This window comes from Leucopleurus acutus (assembly GCF_964270905.1).
Source record: "Leucopleurus acutus genome assembly, chromosome: 1".
NCBI classification, from domain to species: Eukaryota; Metazoa; Chordata; class Mammalia; order Artiodactyla; family Delphinidae; genus Leucopleurus; species Leucopleurus acutus.
The window spans coordinates 121,860,685-121,883,246 of NC_139142.1; the positions used below are offsets into that span (position 1 = coordinate 121,860,685).

The 22,562-nt window shown below is 43.7% G+C and overlaps 1 protein-coding gene and 2 pseudogenes across 3 annotated transcripts; all 3 read right to left on the reverse strand.

Moving 5' to 3' along the window:
• Positions 1-10,176: 10,176 nt before the first annotated feature.
• On the reverse strand, positions 10,177-11,150 carry LOC309960424 (T-complex protein 1 subunit delta-like; annotated as a pseudogene). The gene has a single exon. The product of its transcript is annotated as a T-complex protein 1 subunit delta-like (transcript).
• A 57-nt stretch (positions 11,151-11,207) lies between these two features.
• LOC309960431 (T-complex protein 1 subunit delta-like) lies at positions 11,208-12,291 on the reverse strand (annotated as a pseudogene). The gene is made up of 2 exons: positions 12,271-12,291; positions 11,208-11,954 (listed from the first exon to the last, which is right to left on the reverse strand). The product of its transcript is annotated as a T-complex protein 1 subunit delta-like (transcript).
• Positions 12,292-13,511: 1,220 nt separating this feature from the next.
• BCL2L10 (BCL2 like 10) lies at positions 13,512-19,554 on the reverse strand (the record flags this gene model as incomplete). Its single annotated transcript, XM_082837222.1, is given in 8 exon segments — positions 13,512-13,571; positions 13,575-13,634; positions 15,630-15,650; positions 15,654-15,697; positions 15,700-15,945; positions 15,948-16,084; positions 16,086-16,261; positions 19,510-19,554. Coding segments are annotated over 8 exon segments (789 nt in total).
• Positions 19,555-22,562: the final 3,008 nt, after the last annotated feature.

A 22,562-nucleotide genomic window follows, 5' to 3' on the forward strand; every position in this document is an offset into this window, starting at 1 on the left:
GGATAGGGACGGGACCTGCACCAGTGGGAGGGAGCCGTGAAGGAGGAAAGGTTTCCACACATTAGAAGCCCCTTCGCGGGCGGAGACTGCGGGTGGTGGAGCGGGGGAGCTTTGGAGCCGCGGAGGAGAGCGCAGCAACAGGGGTGCGGACGGCAAAGCAGAGAGATTCTGGCACAGAGGATCGGTGCCAACCAGCACTCACCAGCCCGAGAGGCTAGTCTGCTCACCCGCCGGGGAGGGTGGGGCTGGGAGCTGAGGCTGGTGAGAGAACACAGCCTGAAAGGGTTACTGCACCTCGGATAGCTGGGAGGGAGTCCGGGAAAAAGTCTGGACCTGCCGAAGGGGCAAGAGACTTTTTCTTCCCTCTTTGTTTCCTGATGCGCGAGAAGAGGGGATTAAGAGCGCTGCTAAAAGGAGCTCCAGAGACGGGCCCAAGCCATGGCTAACAGCACGCACCCCAGAGACGGGCATGAGACGCTAAGGCTGCTGCTACTGCCACCAAGAAGCCTGTGTGCAAGCACAGTTCACTCTCCACACCTCCCTTCCGGGGAGGCTGTGCAGCCCAACTTCCCCGGGAGAACGCACGGCACGACTCAGGGTGGTGCAAAGTCACGCTGGCCACTGCTGCCAAAGGCTCGCCCAGCACGCTGTACCCCTCCCTCCCCCCGGGCTGAGTGAGCCAGAGCCCCCAATGAGTGACGCCTTTAACTCCGTCCTGTATGAGCGAAGAACAGACGCCCTCCAGCGACCTACACGCAGAGACGGGGCCAAATCCAAAGCTAAGCCACGGAAGCTATGCAAACAAAGAAGAGAAAGGGAAATCTCTCCCAGCAGCCTCAGGAGCAGCAGATTAAATCTCCAAAATCAACTTGTACCCTGCATCTGTGGAATACCTGAATAGACAACGAATCATCCCAAACTGAGGAGGTGGACTTTGGGAGCAAGACAGATTATTTTCTCCCCTTTTCCTCTCTTTTTGAGTGTGTATGTGTATGCTTCTGTGTGAGGTTTTGTCTGTATAGCTTTGCTTTCACCATTTGTCCTAGGGTTCTATCCGTCCATTTTTTGTTTTTACTTTAAAAAAATTTTTTCTTATTTATTTATTTTAATAACTTTATTTTACCTTTATTTTATTTTCTTTTATCCTTCCTCCCTTCCTTCCTTCCTACTTTTTCTCCCTTTTATTCTGAGCTGTGTGGATGAAAGGCTCTTGGTGCTGCTGCAGCCAGGAGTCAGTGCTGTGCCTGTGAGGAGGGAGAGACAACTTCAGGACACTGGTCCACAAGAGACCTCCCAGCTCCACATAATATCAAATGGCGAAAATCTCCCAGAGATCTCCATCTCAACACCAACACCCAGCTTCACTCATTGACCAGCAAGCTACAGTGCAGGACACCTTATACCAAACAACTAGCAAGACAGGAACACAACCCCACCCATTAGCAGAGAGGCTGCCTAAAATCATAATAAGTCCACAGACACCCCAAAACACACCACCAAACGTGGACCTGCCCACCAGAAACACAAGATCCAGCCTCATCCACCAGAACACAGGCACTAGTACCCTCCACCAGGAAGCCTACACAACCCACTGAACCAACTTTAGCCACTGGGGACAGACACCAAAAACAACGGGAACTATGAACCTGCAGCCTGCAAAAAGGAGACCCCAAACACAGTAAGATAAGCAAAATAAGCAGACAAAAAAACACACAGCAGATGAAGGAGCAAGATAAAAACCCACCAGACCTAACAAATGAAGAGGAAATAGGCAGTCTACCTGAAAAAGAATTCAGAATAATGATAGTAAAGATGAAGCAAAATCTTGGAAATAGAATAGAGAAAATTCAAGAAACATTTAACAAGGACCTAGAAGAACTAAAGATGAAACAAGCAACAATGAACAACACAATAAATGAAATTAAAAATACTCAAGAAGGGATCAATAGCAGAAGAATGGAGAAGATAGAATAGTGGAAATAACTAAAACAGAGCAATATAAAGAAAAAAGACTGAAAAGAACCAAGGACAGACTCAGAGACCTCTGGGACAACATTAAACGCACCAACATTCGAATTATAGGGGTTCCAGAAGAAGAAGGGAAAAAGAAAGGGACTGAGAAAATATTTGAAGAGATTATAGTTGAAAATTTCCCTAATATGGGAAAGGAAATAGTTAATCAAGTCCAGGAAGCACAGAGTCCCATACAGGATAAATCCAAGGATAAACACGCCAAGACACATATTAATCAAACTGTCAAAAATTAAATACAAAGAAAACATATTAAAAGCAACAAGGGAATCCCCATTAGGTTAACAGCTGATCTTTCAGAAGAAACTCTGCAACCCTGAACGGACTGGCAGGACATACTTAAAGTGATGAAGGAGAAAAACCTACAACCAAGATTACTCTACCCAGCAAGGATCTCATTCAGATTTGACAGAGAAATTAAAACCTTTACAGACAAGCAAAAGCTGAGAGAGTTCAGCACCACCAAACCAGCTTTACAACAAATGCTAAAAGATCTTCTCTAGGCAAGAAACACAAGAGAAAGAGAAGACCTAAAATAACAAACCCAAAACAATTAAGAAAATGGGAATAGGAACATACATATCGATAATTACCTTAAATGTAAATAGATTAAATGCTTCCACCAAAAGACATAGACTGGTTGAATGCATACAAAAAGAAGACCCATATATATGCTGTCTACAAGAGACCCACTTCAGACCTAGGGACACATACAGACTGAATGTGAGGGGATGGAAAAAGATATTCCATGCAAATGGAAAGCAAAAGAAAGCTGGAGTAGCAATTCTCATATCAGACAAAATAGACTTTAAAATAAAGACTATGAGAAGAGACAAAGAAGGACACTACATAATGATCAAGGGATTGATCCAAGAAGAAGATATAACAATTGTAAATATTTATGCACCCAACATAGGAGCACCTCAATACATAAGGCAAATACTAACAGCCATAAAAAGGGAAATCGAAAGTAACACATTCATAGTAGGGGACTTTAACACCCCACTTTCACCAATGGACAGATCATCCAAAATGAAATAAATAAGGAAACACAAACTTTAAATGATATATTAAACAATATGGACTTAATTGATATTCATAGGACATTCCATCCAGAAACAACAGAATACACATTTTTCTCAAGTGCTCATGGAACATTGTCCAGGCTAGATCATATCTAGGGTCACAAAGCAAGCCTTGGTAAATTTAAGAAACCTGAAATTGTATCAAGTATCTTTTCTGACCATAACACTATGAGACTAGATATCAATTACAGGATAAGATCTGTAAAAATTACAAATACATGGAGGCTAAACAATACACTACTTAATAATGAAGTGATCACTGAAGAAACCAAAGAGGAAATAAAAAAAATACCTAGAAACAAATGACAATGGAGACACGATGACCCAAAACCTATGGGATGCAGCAAAAGCAGTTCTAAGAGAGAAGTTTATAGCAGTACAATCCTACCTTAAGAAACAGGAAACATCTTGAATAAACAACCTAACCTTGCACCTAAAGCAATTAGAGAAAAGAACAACAACAACAACAACAAAACAAATTTAGCAGAAGGAAAGAAATCATAAAGATCAGATCAGAAATAAATGAAAAAGAAATGATAGCAAAATTCAGTAAAACGAAAAGCTGGTTCTTTGAGAAGATAAACAAAATTGATAAACCGTTAGCCAAATTCATGAAGAAAAAAAGGGAGGAGACTCAAATCAACAGAATTAGAAATGAAAAAGGAGAAGTAACAACTGACACTGCAGAAATACAAAAGATCATGAGAGATTACTACAAGCAACTCTATGCCAATTAAATGGACAACTGGAAGAAATGCACAAATTCTTAAAAATGCACAACCTGCCGAGACTGAATCAGGAAGATAGGAAAAAATTAACAGACCAATCACGAGCTCTGAAATTGAAAATGTGATTAAAATTCTTCCAACAAACAAAAGCCCAGGACCAGATGGATTCACAGGCAAATTCTATCAAACATTTAGAGAAGAGCTAACACCTATCCTTCTCAAACTTCCAAAATATAGCAGAGGGAGGAACACTCCCAAACTCATTCTATGAGGCCACCATCACCCTGATACCAAAACCACACAAGGATGTCACAAAGAAAGAAAACTACAGGCCAATATCACTGATGAACATAGATTAAAAAATCCTCAACAAAATACTAGCAAACAGGGGGCTTCCCTGGCAGCACAGTGGCTTAGAGTCCGCCTACTGACGCACGGGACACGGGATCGTACCCCAGTCCGGGAAGATCCCACATGCCGTGGAGCGGCTGGGCCCGCGAGCCATGGCTACTGAGCCTGCACGACCGGAGACTGTGCTCTTCAATGGGAGAGGCCACAACAGTGAGAGGCCCGTGTTCCGCAAAAAACAAAACTCACAAACAGAATCCAATAGCACATTAAAAGGATCATACACCATGATCAAATGGGGTTTATTACAGGAATGCAAGGATTTTTCAATATATGCAAATCAATCAATGTGATACACCATATTAACAAACTGAAGGAGAAAAACCATATGGTCATCTCAGTAGATGCAGAGAAAGCCTTTGACAAAATTCAACACCCATTTATGATAAAAACCCTGCAGAAAGTAGGCACAGAGGGAACTTTCCTCAACATAATAAAGGCCATATATGACAAACCCACAGCCAACATCGTCCTTGATGGTGAAAAACGGAAACCATTTCCACAAAGATCAGGAACAAGACAAGGTTGCCCACTCTCACCACTCTTATTCAACATAGTTTTGGAGGTTTTAGCCACAGAAATCAGAGAAGAAAAGGAAATAAAAGGAATCCAAATCTGAAAAGAAGTAAAACTGTCACTGTTTGCAGATGACATGATACTATACATAGAGAATCCTAAAGATGCTACCAGAAAACTACTAGAGCTAATCAATGAATTTGGTAAAGTAGCAGGATACAAAATTAATGCACAGAAATCTCCGGCATTCTTATACAGTAGTGATGAAAAATCTGAAGGTGAAATCAAGAAAACACTCCCATTTACCACTGCAACAAACAGAATAAAATATCTAGGATAAACCTACCTAAGGAGACAAAAGACCTGTATGCAGAAAATTATAAGACACTTATGAAAGAAATTAAAGATGATACAAATAGATGGAGAGATATACCATGTTCTTGGATTGGAAGAATCAACATTGTGAAAATGACTCTAGTACCCAAAGCAATCTACAGATTCAATGCAATCCCTATCAAACTACCACTGGCATTTTTCACAGAACTAGAAAAAATTTTTTCACAATTTGTATGGAAACACAATCTTGACAACGAAAAACCCAGCTGGAGGAATCAGGCTCCCTGACTTCAGACTATACTACAAATCTACAGTAATCAAGACAGTATGGTACCGGCACAAAAACAGAAATATAGATCAATGGAACAGAATACAAAGCCCAGAGATAAACCCACGCACATATGGTCACCTTATCTTTGATAAAGGAGGCAGGAATGTACAGTGGAGAAATGACAGCCTCTTCAATAAGTGGTGCTGTGAAAACTGGACAGGTACATGTAAAAGTATGAGATTAGATCAATCCCTAACACCATACACAAAAATAAGCTCAAAATGGATTAAAGACCTAAATGTAAGGCCAGACACTATAAAATTCTTAGAGGAAAACATAGGCAGAACACTCTATGACATAAATCACAGCAAGATCCTTTTTGACTCACCTGCTAGAGAAATGGAAATAAAAACAAAAATAAACAAATGGAACCTAATGAACCTTCAAAGCTTTTGCACAGCAAAGGAAACCATAAACAAGACCCAAAGACAACCCTTGGAATGGGAGAAAATATTTGCAAATGAAGCAACTGACAAAGGATTAATCTCCAAATTTTATGAGCTGCTCATGCAGCTCAATAACAAAAAAATAAAACAACCCAATCCAAAAATGGGCAGAAGACCTAAATAGACATTTCTCCAAAGAAGATATACAGATTGCCAACAAACACATGGAAGAATGCTCAACATCATTAATCATTAGAGAAATGCAAATCAAAACTACAATGAGATATCATCTCACACCAGTCAGCATGGCCATCATCAAAAAATCTAGAAACAACAAATGCTGGAGAGGGTGTGGAGAAAAGGGAACACTCTTGCACTGCTGGTGGGAATGTGAATTGGTACAGCCATTATGGAGAACAGTATGGAGGGAGGTTCCTTAAAAAACTACATATAGAACTACAATATGACCCAGCAATCCCAGTACTGGGCATATACCCTGAGAAAACCAAAATTCAAAAAGAGTCATGTACCAAAATGTTCATTGCAGCTCTATTTACAATAGCCCGGAGATGGAAACAACCTAAGTGCCCATCATCAGATGAATGGATAAAGAAGATGTGGCACATATATACAATGGAATATTACTCAGCCATAAAAAGAAACGAAATTGAGCTATTTGTAATGAGGTGGATAGACCTAGAGTCTGTCATACAGAGTGAAGTAAGTCAGAAAGAAAAAGACAAATACCGTATGCTAACACATATATATGGAATTTAAGAAAAAAAATGTCATGAAGAACCTAGGGGTAAAGCAGGAATAAAGATGCAGACCTCCTAGAGAACGGACTTGAGGTTATGGGGAGGGGGAAGGGTGAGCTGTGACAGGGCGAGAGAGAGTCATGGGCATATACACACTAACAAACGTAGTAAGGTAGATAGCTAGTGGGAAGCAGCCGCATGGCACAGGGATATTGGCTCGGTGCTTTGTGACAGCCTGGAGGGGTGGGATAGGGAGGGTGGGAGGGAGGGAGACGCAAGAGGGAAGACATATGGGAACATATGTTTATGTATGACTGATTCACTTTGTTATAAAGCAGAAACTAACACACCATTGTAAAGCAATTATACCCCAATAAAGATGTTAACAACAAAAAAAGAAGATGTGGCACCTATATACAATGGAATATTACTCAGCCATAAAATGGAATGAAACTGAGTTATTTGTAGTGAGGTGGATGGACCGAGAGACTGTCATACAGAGTGAAGTAAGTCAGAAAGAGAAAGACAAATACCATATGCTAACACATATATATGGAATCCAAAAAAAAAGAAGAAGAAAAAAAAATGGTCAGAAGAACCTAGGGGGAAGATGGGAATAAAGATGCAGACCTACTAGAGAATGGACTTGAGGGTACGGGGAGGGGGAAGGGTAAGCTGGGACAAAGTGAGAGAGTGGCATGGACATATATACACTACCAAACATAAAATAGATAGCTAGTGGGAAGCAGCCACATAGCACAGGGAGATCAGCTCGGTGCTTTGTGACCACCTAGAGGGGTGGGATAGGGAGGGTGAGAGGGAGGGAGATGCAAGAGGGAAGAGATATGGGGACATATGTATATGTATAACTGATTCACTTTGTTATAAAGCAGAAACTAACACACCATTGTAAAGCAATTATACTCCAATAAAGATGTTAAAAAAAAAGGAAAGAAATCTGTTGGATTTCTATACACTAACAATGAAAGATCAGAAAAAGAAATTAAAGAAACAATCCCATTTACCATCACATCAAAAAGAATAAAATAGCTAGGAATAAAACTACCTAAGGAGACAAAAGACCTGTACTCTGACAACTATAAGATGCTGATGAAAGAAATTGAAGATGACACAAACAGATGGAAAGATATACCATGTTCTTGGATTGAAAGAATCAATATTGTCACAATGACTATACTACTCAGGGCACTCTACAGATTCAATGCAATCCCTATCAAATTACCAATGGCATTTTTCACAGAACTAGAAGAAAAAAATCTTAAAATTTGTATGGAGACACAAAAGACCCTGAATAGCCAAAGCAATCATGAGAAGCAAAAATGGAGCTGGAGCAATTAGGCGCTCTGACTTCAGACTGTACTGCAAAGGTATAGTCATCGAAACATTATGGTACTAGCACAGAAATAGAAATATAGTTCAATGGAACAGGATAGAAAGCCCAGAAATAAACACATGCAGCTATGTCAATTAATCTGTGACACAGGAGGCAAGACTCTACAATGAGGGAAATACAGTCTCTTCAATAAATGCTGCTGGGAAAACTGGACAACTACATGTATAAAAAAAAAAAGAAATTAGAACACTCTTTAACACCATACACAAAAATAAACTCAAAATGGATTAAAGACCTAAATAAACTCAAAATGGATTAAAGACCTTAACTGAAGACCAGGCACTATAAAACTCTTAAAGGAAAACACAGGGAGAACACTTTGACATAAATCACAGCAACATCTTTTTTTGATCCGCCTCCCAGAGTTATGGAAATAAAAACAATAATAAACAAATGGAAGCTAATTAAACTCAAAAGCTCTTGCACATCAAAGTAAACCATAAACAAAATGAAAAGACATCCCACAGAATGGGAGAAAATATTAGCAAGTGATGTGACCGACAAGGGACTGGTTTCCAAAATTTACAAACAGCTCATGCAGCTCAATATCAAAAAGACAAACAACCCAATCAAAAAATGAGTAGAAGACCTAAATAGATATTTCTCCAAAGAAGACATACAGATGGCCAACAGGCACATGAAAGGAAGTTCAACATTGCTAATTATTAGAGAAATGCAAATCAAAACTACAATGAGATATCACCTCACACCAGTCAGAATGGCCATCATCAAAAAGTCTACAAACAATAAATGCTGGAGGGGGTGTGGAGAAAAGGGAACCCTCCTACATTATTGGTAGGAATGTAAATTGGTACAGCTACTAAGGAGAATAGTACGGAGGTTCCTTAAAATAACTAAAAATAGAGCTACCATATGATCCAGGAATTCCACTCCTGGGCATATATCTGGAGAAAACCATGGTTTGAAAGGATTCATGCACCTCAGTGTTCACTGCAGCAATGTTTACAATAGCCAAGACATGGAGGCAACCCAAATGTCCATCGACAGAATGGATAAAGAAGATATGGTACATATAAACAATGGAATATTACTCAGCCATTAACAAGAATGAAATAATGCCGTTTGCAGCAACAGGGATGGACCTGGAGATTATTGTACTAAGTGAAATAAGTCAGACAGGGAAAGACAAATATCATATGATATCACTTATATAAAAAATCTTTTACAAATCATACAAATGAACTTATTTACAAAACAGAAACAGACTCACAGACTTACAGAGCAAATGGTCACCAGAGGGGAAGGGTGGGGGGTGGAGAGGGATCATCAGGGAGTTTGGGATTGACATGTATACACTGCTATATATAAAATAGATACCCAAAAAGGACCTACTGTATAGCACAGGGAACTCTGCTCAATATTATGTAACAATGTAAATGGGAAAATAATTTGAAAAAGAGTAGATACATGTATATAACTGAATCACTCTGCTGTACACCTGAGACTAACACAGCATTGTTAATCAACTATACTCCAATATAAAATAAAAGTAAAAAAAATCAGTTTAAGAAAAGGAAATTTTTTGAGCCGCAACAAGCTTTAGGCTCAGCCAAACTGTGAGATTTCAGTCATGTCATCAAAACCTTTTCTCCATGCTCCATCCCACCCCCAATCTCTGACCTCTGTCCTGTGAGCTCTTCTCTTCAAGGCAGGCTCCCTCTGGGAAGGCAAAACATCCTCTCCAGATTCTATTCCCAGTGGCAAAAGAACTTCAAGAGTTGGAATACTCCTGGCAAAAACACAGGACCTGTATGAAGAAAACCATAAGAGACCTAAATAAGAAGGGAAGACACAATACTGTAAAGTTACTACTTTTTTCCAAATTGATTTATAATCCAATCCCATTCTATTCAAAATCCTAAAGCAATGTCTTAATGGATTCTTTATAAACTGGTTTTCAGAATTCAACTTAAACAATTCACAGAAATGGCCAAGGATTTTTTTTTTTTTTTGAGAAAGAAGAATGGTGGGGTAAATTAGACTATAACACCAGATGTTTAAACATGTCATAAACATATAGTAATTGAGACAGAGTGCTATTAGTAGAGGAAAAGGTAAGTCAACAAACTAAACATTCAAATTAGCTGGGAAAAAACGGACCATCTATAAACAGTGCTGAAACACCCACCCCAACTCTTCTTTTATAAGAAGTGAGTCCTACTTCATACTGTTACCAAATGCAAGTTCATATGCCCCACATACAGTGAAATACAAACTGAAACATCAGAGTTTGGAGCAGAGAAAGGTTTATTGCAGGGCCACACAGTTTCAGTTGCTAGAGTCAGTACACTGACTGAAACCAACGAAGGCTGAATAACCAGTTCCTCCAAAACGTTGGAAATACCATCCTTTTGGACATTAATGCCTATAGTTTTTCTCCTTGGCATGCCGGTTTTCTTAGTTCTGTGACTGTAGACATGGGATTCAGTCCAGCAGTTTCAGCTAGTGTAGATGGAATGAACTCCGTAGTAACATCTGCAAAGGCATGAATGCAGTAGGATTTCATACCACTCAATGTTCATGAATATCCGGTTAACCACAGGGCCCACTCTATCTCTGGAGCACTACCTCCTGCAATTAGAGCTCTCTGCTTTACTAAACAATGAATAACACATAGGGCATCATGAACTGAGGGCCCGGCTTCTTCAATCACCAATGTGTTAGAACCAGGAACAACAGCTATAACTTCTTCCTGGGATAATACAGCCTGTGATCTTGAGCAGTGTGCCAGAACCATGTAAATTGACCCCCTCAGCTCATTCAGCCAAACCCAGCATGTCAGCAGTCAAGTTGGTCAGTATGAGCAATTGGCTTGGTTCCAATATTTTCTCTTTCAATGTCCTTAACTACCACAGTCTTCATTTTGATCAGGAAATTTAATACAAGATCACTAAGAGCATATGTCTTAAGAATCAACTGTTTGATTATCATGATCTGTTTTTAAGCCCAATCTTAATCTTTTTAACTTTGGATATGTCAGAATTGGTCACCTTATGGGTGAGAATCAGCCCTTCCACCAACACAAAATCATCAATTGTCCCACCAAGTTTCCTTTTAAAAAAAAAAAAGACAGTTTATTTAAACTAAAAACAAGCAAAAAAACAAGAATAGTTTACCCACCCATTTCTCTCACCCCTCTACCCCCACCTCTGGAAACCACCAACCTGCTCTATCTATGAGCTTGTTTTTTGTTTTTATTTTTAGATTCCACCAGTAAGAGAGATCACACAGTATTTGTCTTTCTGATTTATTTCACTTAGCATTATACCCTGGAGGGCATTAGCAGGTTTCTTAACTATTCTGACATCTCTGAGATCTACAACAGTAGCTGTGGCTGGATCAATCACTTTCCTCCCTGCATTTACACTCACGTAAGAGAAAGACTTGAATACTGAGAGACAACTGCTGAGCTCAGTGAAGTGGCTGCACTGTTTAACAACACTTCTCTGTCACTCGCTTCCACAGGTCACGGCATGTCAAGATTTCAGTACCCTTTCCAAATCCTTCTAAAGTGATCTGGAAGTGATGAATCCATTTCTGAAAAAACCTGGTACTGGAATCAAAGAGAGAGCCAGCAACGATGACCACTGATGTGGTGTCATTTCCTTCTTTCCCTTGAGCCTTAGCTCTACCGGCATTCTGGCTGTTGGATGTAATGCTTGTGTTTGTTTCAGAATGGTAGCACCATTTGTAATGGTCACATCACCTCTTCCATCTTGAATCATTTTATCCATTCCTTTTGGTCCAAGTCTTGATCTAATGCATCGGCAACAGCTTTGGCCATGAAGATGCTGCTGAAGCAGATCTGGGCTGGCTTCCTGTCCTCACGGGTGCTTTGCCCCTGGCTGCTAGCAAGCTTGGTTGGGTCTGTGTGGGCTCCGAAGGACAGACGGATGCAGATTCCAGCGGGCACTAGAATAACTGTGTTCACTGTTAACCACTGAAGGGGATCAGAACATGTTACCCCCAAATATGCCACTTTGGCATACTGATTATTTTAGCTGAAGGCAACTGAGAAATAGTATATATAGGAAGGGCTCTCTGACCCCCTGCTGCCTAAAAGCAGGGCATAAATTTCCTGTGAGAAAGGTGCCTTCTTGTACCAGGAAGGGGAGAACACTCTTATCACTGGCGATGGGAGTTAATACCAAGATGAATCTACATTAATTTTACTAAAATAATCCTCATCTTCCATTAGCTTCCCCCATATAGTCCTAGTCACTGTCCCACAATATACCACCCGTGGAAGCCCAAACCCCTTTTCTTTGTTTAGTCATATCTCCACAATTTATCACCCTTTGTTAAAATGGTATGTAAACCCCAAGTCTTACTGCTTCTTTGAGTTTTCACTTCTTTTCTATGAAGTCCCTGTAAAAAACATTAACATCAAATAAGATTTGTATGTTTCTCTCCTGTTAAGCTATTTTTTGTCTTTGAAATTCATAGGGCTCAGGTACAGGGTAAAGTTTTCTTTCTCCATCTACTTCAAGCGATGGGTTGACTACAGAATGGAAGGTGAAAGAGAAGGACTTGTTCTGTGCCTGTGTATTGATTAAATGTTTAAAATAATTGTATGTGTTGTATTTAAAGAGACAATAAAAAGGAAATTGTCATCAATTAAGTTACTCCTAAGAATAAAGGCTTATTGAATCCCAAGCGGAACCAACTTTTTTTGTTTGTTTTTTTGCGGTACTCGGGCCTCTCACTGTTGTGGCCTCTCCCGTTGCGGAGCACAGGCTCCGGACGCGCAGCCTCCGGAAGCGCAGGCTCAGCGGCCATGGCTCACGGGCCCAGCCGCTCCGCGGCATGTGGGATCTTCCCGGACCGGGGCGCGAACCCGTGTCCCCTGCATTGGCAGGCGGACTCTCAATCACTGCACCACCAGGGAAGCCCCCAACTGTTTTTTTTTTAAAGATGCATAAATTAAAACTTTAAAGATTTAATAATTTATTGAAGTCAGAAAAATAAAATTTCAATATATTAACTCTAAAAACCTAGAAGTCCCAGACATTATATTTTAAAGGATTTAGAAAGAATTCCTTATAAAAGGATTTACTATTATATTCTTTGTTAAACTAAACTGTGACTGGGAAGACTTGTAGTATCATTTTATACCCCAACACAGTGCCTTGATAAATTAGTCAGCAGTAGCACATGAAATCATGGATAAATGAGAGATACATATCCACTCTTATCCAAATGTAGCAAACAGCCCCATATTTTCTATTTAATGGAAAGCAGTTTCTTCTGTAATTCTTTGGAGCAAAAAGCCTTTAGACCCGTGTCTCCCATTTAAAGAAGAGCCATTTGTGCCTTTGTCCTAATATCTCTCAGTACTTGTCAAGAGTTAAAATGCTGGCTCAATCACTGTAGGACTCATATGAATGCAGGTAAAAATGTCTCAGGAGGTGGTTTACTCTGGTTTGTTCTTTCACATCTCAAATTTGCTTGGCTGGTCACAGTTCGGCAGGTAGAAATGAGTTAAGAATTTTAGATCTCAGGATAATTTTGACCAGAAGTAGATTAAGGTCATTGCTGTAGAGTATGAGAGAAAAACTCAGACCAGCTGTCTTTCCCAAGATGGCTGCAATGAGCGTTGGAAGGAGAGACAAAATCCATCCCATAAGGGGAGGGAGAAGAGAACTAGATTGCTTCATAACACTCAAAACCTGTACTCAATAAAATGCACCAGAGGTTCTAAATTAAACACTAAGACAACTCCTGAATTTAAAATGTAAAAAAAGGAAATCCTAGGGCTTCCCTGGTGGCCCAGTGGTTGAGAGTCCGCCTGCCGATGCAGGGGACACGGGTTCGTGCCCAGGTCCGGGAAGATCCCACATGCCGCGGAGCGGCTGGGCCCGTGAGCCATGGCCGCTGGGCCTGCGCGTCCGGAGCCTGTGCTCCGCAACGGGAGAGGCCACAACAGTGAGAGGCCCGCGTACCGCAAAAAAAAAAAAAAAAAAAAAAAAAAGAAATCCTGAGCAATAGGTAACTTGTAATTAAGAAACTTCGAGTTAGTATTTGTAAGAAGTAGGCTAACATAGGGGGTAGAAGGTCATAGGGGACACAACTTTGTCAGTTAGAGCAAGAATACTCATCTTTTCACTCACTTCTTTCAAAAGCCGAGAGGAAGGTAGAATACTATATCATGTTCTTTCCTGAGCAAGGAACTGATGCCATTTTGGGAAACTGACAAATCGCGAAATTGAAAGGTATCCCCTGAGACAATAAAGCAAGCAGTTCCAGTCAGAAACATGGTGGGGGGGGGCGGGACATGAAAGCCAGCCTGTGGCATTTTAACTGCAGCTGAGAGAGGTGTGGGCATGTCTAGTTTACTCATTTGTGGAATTTCTGCTTCTTGATGTTAAAAGATTGTTCCTTACTCAATGGTGATTAGCCAAAAGATGAGAACAAAAACAATGAGCCCCTATCAATTTCATCTTTATTGCGGAGTGCCCTTGGGGGCCAAATGCCTTGTTAAGAAAAAACGGCTCAGGTGGCGTTCTGAGAGTTCACAGGTCTGAATAGTTGAAGACCCCGCCTCCCGATCCCTTCCCATCCCAAAAGAATGGAATTAATGTTAACACCTCAAACTGTTCATGCAAGGTCAAGGTTGATTCAAATACTACCTCTCCTCCACAAATGGAACCCAATTCATCAATACAGGTCTACCAGGAAATTGCAAAACAGGAGGCTAAGTTTCCTGCAGTGTCTTCCCTAGATTCTTAGATTTTTTTTAATTGTTGGTTTTAATAGTTTGGCTGTGTTTCTTCTATAGCCTGGGTCACCACGGTTGCTGATTCAACCCCAGTAAGGAGGAGAAGAAAGAAGCAGGGGTCTCGCTCAGAACCCAGGAGGCATTCTCCCCTCTTACTGAAGGCTGGCCAGACTCTCGCTGATCATGAGCTCAGTTTAGAAGCTGCAGTGCAAGGGCCTCCCGCTCTAGCCTAGACCATAGAGATCAATGGCTTACAGCTGCGCGCCAGGGCGCCTGGCTATCTCCCCATTGAGGGCTGGGTGCAGTGAATTGGCAGTTAAGGAACCTCGAGTTGTCAGCACCACGGGGTGCCCGCGCAACCACCGCCCCCCACCCCCCAGAGACCTCTGCCTCAGCTCTTCCTGAGAGATGGGGGGGCTGGACAAGGGGCTGCCTTTTCATTCTAACGTTTTAGGCTGGTGTGCTCTGACTTGCAGAGCCGTGGGGGTCTATGGAGAAAGGTGCATCTAATAAGTGTTGGAGAAAGAACCCACCTGGCCCAGGCCAACCCGTTGCTGACTTCGCCACTTTAGGAATTTCTACCTAAGCAAAGCATCCAGACCTAACATGAGCTCACCCTAAAACCCCGAGGGCGGTCAAGGACAAGGCCGAAGTGTGCAAACCCAAGTCGTGCGCTGCTGTTTCAGAATCGGTTAGTATGAGAGCCGTCTAGCTAGGCCTGTTTTGGTGACTGACTCCGCCAGTAGAGGAGAAAGCCGGACTTCACCACGAATGTCCCAGGCCTGCTGAAACGAACGCCCCACGGGGCTGGCGCCGCAGGGTCCCTCCGGGCGCCGGCCGCGTGGGCGCGTCGCGGGCTGCCCACCCGCCCCGGGTCCCCACGCCCGCCGCGCTCACCCAGCCGCCGTTCGCCATCAGTCAGGCACGGTGCCGTCCGGAGAGCTGAGCACACAGCAAGGCCACAGGAACCGGCAGTCTCTGCTAACGTCTTCATTCTCCGTCTTCTTACGCCTAAGGGCCCCCCGCGGCGGCCTCTCCAGCAGCGTCCCCGCGAAGGTCACGAGCGCTGCCACGCGGCCCCAGCTGGGGCCGCCACGGTTGTTGGCGACTAGCTCCTGCGCCATCCAGGCCACCAGCTCGACGCGGTTCCCGCGGAAGCCGCGGTATTGCGACAAGAAGTGCAGGTTGGTCTTCTGTTTCCAGGCGGCCACGGGCGCAGCACGGCGGCCTCGGGCGTGGACGACGCCCGCACGGGGGTGCCGGGCTCGCTGGCGCAGTACTCCACGTAGTCCGTCAGCAGCCTACCTGTGCGCTCCCCGAACGCGTCCCCCATGACTCCACCTCTGCCGGGGCCTGACCCGGCCTGTTTTATAGGCTCGCCCGCGCCCCGCCCCGCCCCGCCCCTCCCCGCTCCGCTTTGGCTCGGCTCGGCCCGGTCCGCCCCGGGCAGTTGCTTTCCCAGGTCCGGAGAGGAGCCTTTGATGGGAATCCCATCTACACCTGTTCCAGCCCCAATAGACGAGGCCCAGCTGTGTGCATGTGTTCACGTAGCAATCAGGGGCACAGTGAGACTCTTCTGGGGTTATTGTTTAGCTCTCAGCTTGGGGACTAAGAACCCAGTGGGGACAGTCTGGGAAGCTGAGCTAGACTTTTGCCTCCTTTTTAGGAAAGGTTGACAAAGGCTACACACAGCCCTCCACTGGCGGCTCCCTTGAAAGGATTATCAGCATCTTCTCAGATTGGACTGAAGCATCCAGGTGTGTGTGGGAGGTACTTTTCTTTGGGTCTGGGATATGTAGCAGGAAACAGGATGATTCTCCTGCAGGTTGCTAGAGTGCCAATATTGGCTGCATTCACTCATTCATTCACTCATTTACTCCTAGTCTTTGGGGTGGTAGGTCTCCCCCTTAGCACTGGAGATATAATGGAGAACAAGGCATGTGGTTCCTGCTCTCAAGGACCCTAGAGTCTAGCGATGGGACAAAGAAACAGGCAATCACAGTACAGTTAAATTATCACCACAATAGAGGTTGAGGGAGTACCCAGCTTTTGGCTGCTTCTTAAAGCTACCATCCCTATATTGCTTAGAATTCTCCACTTTTTACTGGCCAATCCGTTACTCCAATTCCCTATGATAGTTAATACTTCTTATACTAATCTTTCTCTGTTCATGTTACTCTATGGCTTCTTTCTCCTGATTGGACACAGACTGACATAGAATTGTACCAGCAGTGAAATTTGTGAGGGTTCATTGGTCTGGAGCATTTTGAAATATCCCCGTCAGGGTGGAAGATGAATTGCTGCAGCTTGTATCACCGACAAAAAGAGAGAGGCACAACCCTTGGTAGGTCACTTTGGAGGCAACATACGCATTTGAGTATGCAACCTCAACCCATCTACAGGCGGGTGGATTGGGAAGCAGAACAAGAGAAGGCTCTACAGCTGTCTAGGCTACAGTACAAGCTACTCTATCACTTGGGTTTTTTTTTTTTTTTCTTTTTTTTGCGGTATGCGGGCCTCTCACTGCTGTGGCCTTTCCCGTTGTGGAGCACAGGCTCCGGACGCGCAGGCTCAGCGGCCATGGCTCACGGGCCCAGCCGCTCCGCGGCATGTGGGATCTTCCCGGACCGGGGCACGAACCCGCGTTCCCTGCATTGGCAGGCGGACTCTCAACCACTGCGCCACCAGGGAAGCCCTTATCACTTGGGTTTTATGATCCAGCGGGTCCAATGATACTTGAAGTGTCAAATAGAGAAGCTGTATGGAGCCTCTGGCAAGCACCGATACAGTTACAGTGCAGACCTCTAGGATTGTGAAGCAAATCTACATCCTCTTCTGCAGATGACTATCCTTTTGAGAAGCAGGTTCTGGCTTGCTACTAGGTCTTCATAGAGGCTGAATGAGGTGACCATGCAGCTTGAGTTCTCCTCATAATATGGACGTTGTCTGACGTGCCTTATTTTAAGGTTGGGTGTGCACGGCAGCAATCTTTCACCAAGTGGAAATGGTATATGAGAGACTGAACTCAGGCGGGTCCATGATGTACAAGTAAATTGTGAGTAGGTGGCTCAGACCCCTGCAACACAGCTCCTGTTGTTTGCCTCTTCTCTTGTTCCATGCCTATGACCTTCAGGGGATTGCTTATGACCAGCTGACTGAGGGAGAAAACTCAAGCCTGGATTATAGATGGGTCTGTATGATATGCTGGTACTACATGAAAGTGGACAGCTGGAGCATTATAGCCCCACTCATGGGGGACTGTGAAGACAATGGTGAAGGAAAATCCTCCCAGTGGGCAGAAATTCAAACAGGATATATGACTGTACACTATGTCTGGGGGGAGAGATGGCCAGAGTACAGATCTACATTGATTCATGGGCAGTTGCTAATGGTTTGGCTGGATGGTCAGGGCCTTGAAGATTGGTGACAAGGAAATCTTGGACAGAGATATGTGGCTGGACCCCTCTGAAGAGGCAGAATGAAGATACTCGTCTCCCATGTCAACGCCTCCGAAGGGCAGCCACTGCAGAGAAGACTCTTAATAATCAGGTGGACAAACTCCTGTGCTCTGTGGAGGTCGCAGAGCTTCTTTACACAGCTGCCACAGTGCTTGCTCCATGGGACCGTGAATGAAGAGGCCATGCAGCAGGGAGCGAGGATGTGGCAACAACAGAACTCCCCTTACAAAGGCTGAGCTGGCTAATGCCACTACTGAGTGCCTGATGTGCGAGTGCCAGTGACTCCTCTATGGTGAGCCAAATGAATTTTGCCCGAAGGGAATATAAATCTCTGTACGTCAAGCTGAGCTGGTTGTGACATCTTATGAATTCCCTTATTAACTAATTATTAAGTTAAATAAACATTTTGATATATGTTCATGTTTTATTTTCAAGGGAGTCATGATTTCATCTTTTTGGACATTATATTTTAGCAGCAAGCACACAGTTTTTTCTTAGATTTGGAGTAGCTTGGGGGTTAGTGGTAGATCCTCTGGCCCTGCCATTGGTTAACTCTAATAGTTATCAGTGCAATCAAACAACAAATGAATAAATTAACCTCCACACAGAATTTCCTATGCAGTGTGCAGTCAGATTTGGTTACAATCCCGCCCTCTGCCACTCAGAAGCTGGGCGACCATGAGCAAGTTATTCAGCCCTCCCAACTTCAATTTCCCCACCTATGAAATGGAGGCAATAAACTGCATTATAGGCTGTTACAAGGATTACATGAGTTGGTATGTGCAAAGGCCTTAGCATAGTACCTGGCACATAGTAAAAGCTCTTTACAGAGGAGCTTGTATTAGTATGAGTTGACCAGGGTTACCAGGCTCGCTTGTCCCACTTTTAACCAAAAAATCAAGATGTGACATTTTTGGTGAGCCTTACTTATATGTTTCTGGTTTTGTTTTTGTTTTTAAAATACTGAAAATATCTAGAGATTTTCAGTGATTCACAGCCCCCATTGGTCTCTTGCCTTTCCCACTGCCTCTCTGTGCCCGCAGGGCCCCTCCTGTGCCACATATGTTTGCCCCAGAGCCTCCGCTTGAGCCCCCCTCTCTCAATTACCTTCCTCCTCCACTTCCAAACCCCTACAAGGGCCTGAATGGCCCCCAGGAGGTCTCACAGGGAGGGGCTGGAAAAGGGCTCATTAGCCCAGATAAGCTGCTTTCAAAGTTGATCTGACCCTGGGAGTCCTTCCAGGGGATCCTCCAAGGTCAAAACTATTTTCATAATAATACATATTACATAATAATATGTGTGGCTTTTAAAACACTCACTTTCTCAGGAGTTTTCCAGAGGCTACTGATGTGTGGTGAAGGCATCATCACTGGAATATGTGCTTCTGTATTCTTGTGTTTTATGATTTTTCTCAGTTTGAATTTCTAATATGATAAATACTGATAGATATAATCCATATAAACAAAAAGCTCTTTGGGGTCCTCAATAATTTTTAAGAGTCTAGACGGATCCTAAGATGGAAAACTTTGAGAACCACTGGCCCAGATGAATCTCTAATTGATGATAATTACCAATTTGATACATGAGTAGGGATCGCTTATGTGGGGTGGGGGGAGAGGAGAGAAAAGAATGAAAAAGAGGAAGGGGAATATAGGGAGGAGGGGGAGAAGAAGAGGGGGAGAGGGGGGAGGAGGAAGGGGATAAGGAAAGAGGTGAGACAAGAAGATGCACTTCCCAGGTGGCCCAGTGGTTGAGAGCCCACCTGCCGATGCAGGGGACACAGGTTCGTGCCCCGGTCCAGGAAGATCCCACATGCCGCGGAGCGGCTGGGCCCGTGAGCCACGGCCGCTGAGCCTGCGCGTCCGGAGCCTGTGCTCCGCAATGGGAGAGGCCACAGCAGTGAGAGGCCCGCGTACCGCAAAAAAAAAAAAAAAGAAGAAGAAGAAGAGACAGGAGGGAGGAGATGTTGCAAGGGAGTGGGGAGAAGGAGGGAGAAGGGAAAGGAGTTGGAAAGGAGAGGAAGGAAACAGGAAAGGGAGGAGGGGAAGGTACTTTACATACCTTGGAACTGTCCCATTTCCTAGATGAGGGAACTAAGGCTGAGACAAATTTAGACATTGTATATCCTGTAAAAGTGGTAGAGCTGGGTCTGAAACTAGGTGCACATCCTTTGTCCCCATGCTGTCCCCCTCTTATAGATGAGTCCTAGTGTCAGCAGGACCACCTTCTAGCCAGATGGCCAAGCAACTATGAGAGGCAAGGATGCTAAGGCCCTTACAACCTGTACTGCCTTTAAGCCACTTATAATCCCGGGAAGGGTATAGAGGAGGTCCAGGGTGGGAAGAGGGAAGTGGATATGGTGTGCCTGCTCTGGCCTTGGGCTCATTCCAGAACAGGACCAGCAGCAGGGCCCTACTTCTGGGAGGCCAGCTGCCCATTCCCTCCAAAGCAGCTGCCTTGGTTTCAGTTCACAGGTATTTCCCACAAACACCTGTCTCATCACATACCTCCTTGTTTAACCCCCCTGTCTGCCTAACCTTTCTCTTCTCTGGCTGGAAAGGGGGTGTCCAAGGCTATGCACACCTCAGGGCACATCTGTTTGGCCCCTTCACCACAATGGTTTGGTAGCTTTGCCTCCAAGTCCTCTAAAGAAAGAAAACCAGATTAAAACACTCCACTCAGCATTATTTTGAATATGCAAAATATAATTTATTACCTGGGGTTTATCCTTCAGTCTCCATGTGGTGTAGTATATTTCCAACCAAGTATTTCATCAATAAATACTAAACAACAGGCACTGTGAGATTAAATACTTATAGGGGAGGTGGCTAACTGCCCATGGGGGTGAGTGTTTGAGGGAATACTTTCTTAGGGCCTTGAAGGTCACTTTTTTAAAAATTATTTTTTATTTATTTTTTTAAACATCTTTATGGGAGTATAATTGCTTTACAATGGTGTGTTAGTTTCTGCTGTATAACAAAGTGAAGCAGCTATACGTATACATATATCCCCATATCAGGAAAAAGCTCAGGAACATTCTGGGAGCAGAGCTTGAGAATTTCACAGGACACATTGTGGGGCCAGCCCTTCAGCAGTTGGCAGGAGCTGGGTAGACCCTGTGCCCATTTCCCTGAGCGCCTGTTCAGACTGGAATCTATACTAGAGGGAGAAGGTGGCTGAAAAGTTGTCCCTCTGGACCATGCTCCGCCCCCCCTTCCCTCTGGGCTCTCAAGGTGGGTAGGGCGGGGTGGAGGTCTGGGGGATGCGAGAGGAGGGGGGTGAGGGGGTAGGGGGGTGAGCAGGAGCCTTTCATATTTTCTCTACTCCAGGGCCTGTTGTGTAGTAAAACCCTTGGTAAATGTTTTCTTGGCAAATGATTGCATATAATCATTGTTTATTTAAAAAGAGTTGATTGAAAAGCTGGCTTGGGTAATTTTTGACTGACTGGGCCCATCTTGATACCTGAACAAGTTGTTTTGCAGGTGGGCCTGGCACGCCCCCTGAGGTTTACAGGGGCACTGGGTCCAGGCCTATCGGATGGCTCCAGCCCTGGAAGGGCAACTTCAAACAGCAGAGCCTGCGGCTGGGCCTGCAAAGCCAGAACTACCATTAGGAAAAGGGCCAGGCTGGAGCAGGGCCAAGAGAGGGGACCGAGGATCCAGGGGACTCAGCACACACAGCCCTCGGGCACCAGGAGAACCTGGCCTGCCAGACCCCAGACCACCCACAGGGCAAGCCTCACCCAGGAACCATTTTTGGTCTGAGATGACCTTCTATTTCCCTAAGTGGTGCATGCCATCTTTATGAGTGAGGAGTTTTCTAAAACAAAGAATCAGCCTCTACACCTTAAAACAAAACAGAACTGAAAATAAGGGATCCTGTAACTAAAACACTTGGTACCTTCCAGAAGGAACTGCTGAATTTCACATAAAGACAAGATATATTTTATGCTATTTTTCCTCAATATAAGTGAAACAAAGACATTATCGTTCGAGACCTATCAATTAATTTGTATATGTAATTGCACTTGCAATGCAATAAAGATGAGTATAACGATATGAACAAGATTCATTTTAGCCTGAGTAGATGCTACTAATCCTAATACATCTAACACTACAAACAGGTTTTTAAATGAGTTTACTGTCTTGTGTTCCTACACAGAAAGGTTTTGGTTGCTCTGAGAAGCATTTGTGTCACAAACAACATTCAGCGTTTCCCTCTAAGAAAACGTCCTGTCCCCATGATGCAGAGATATATCCCACAATCACAAGATTCACACATCAAACCTTCTATTTTATGATATCTCTGCTTCATTTATAACTGTTTACACATATGAAAATGTTTTATCTGAAAAAATACAATAGGACGCAAG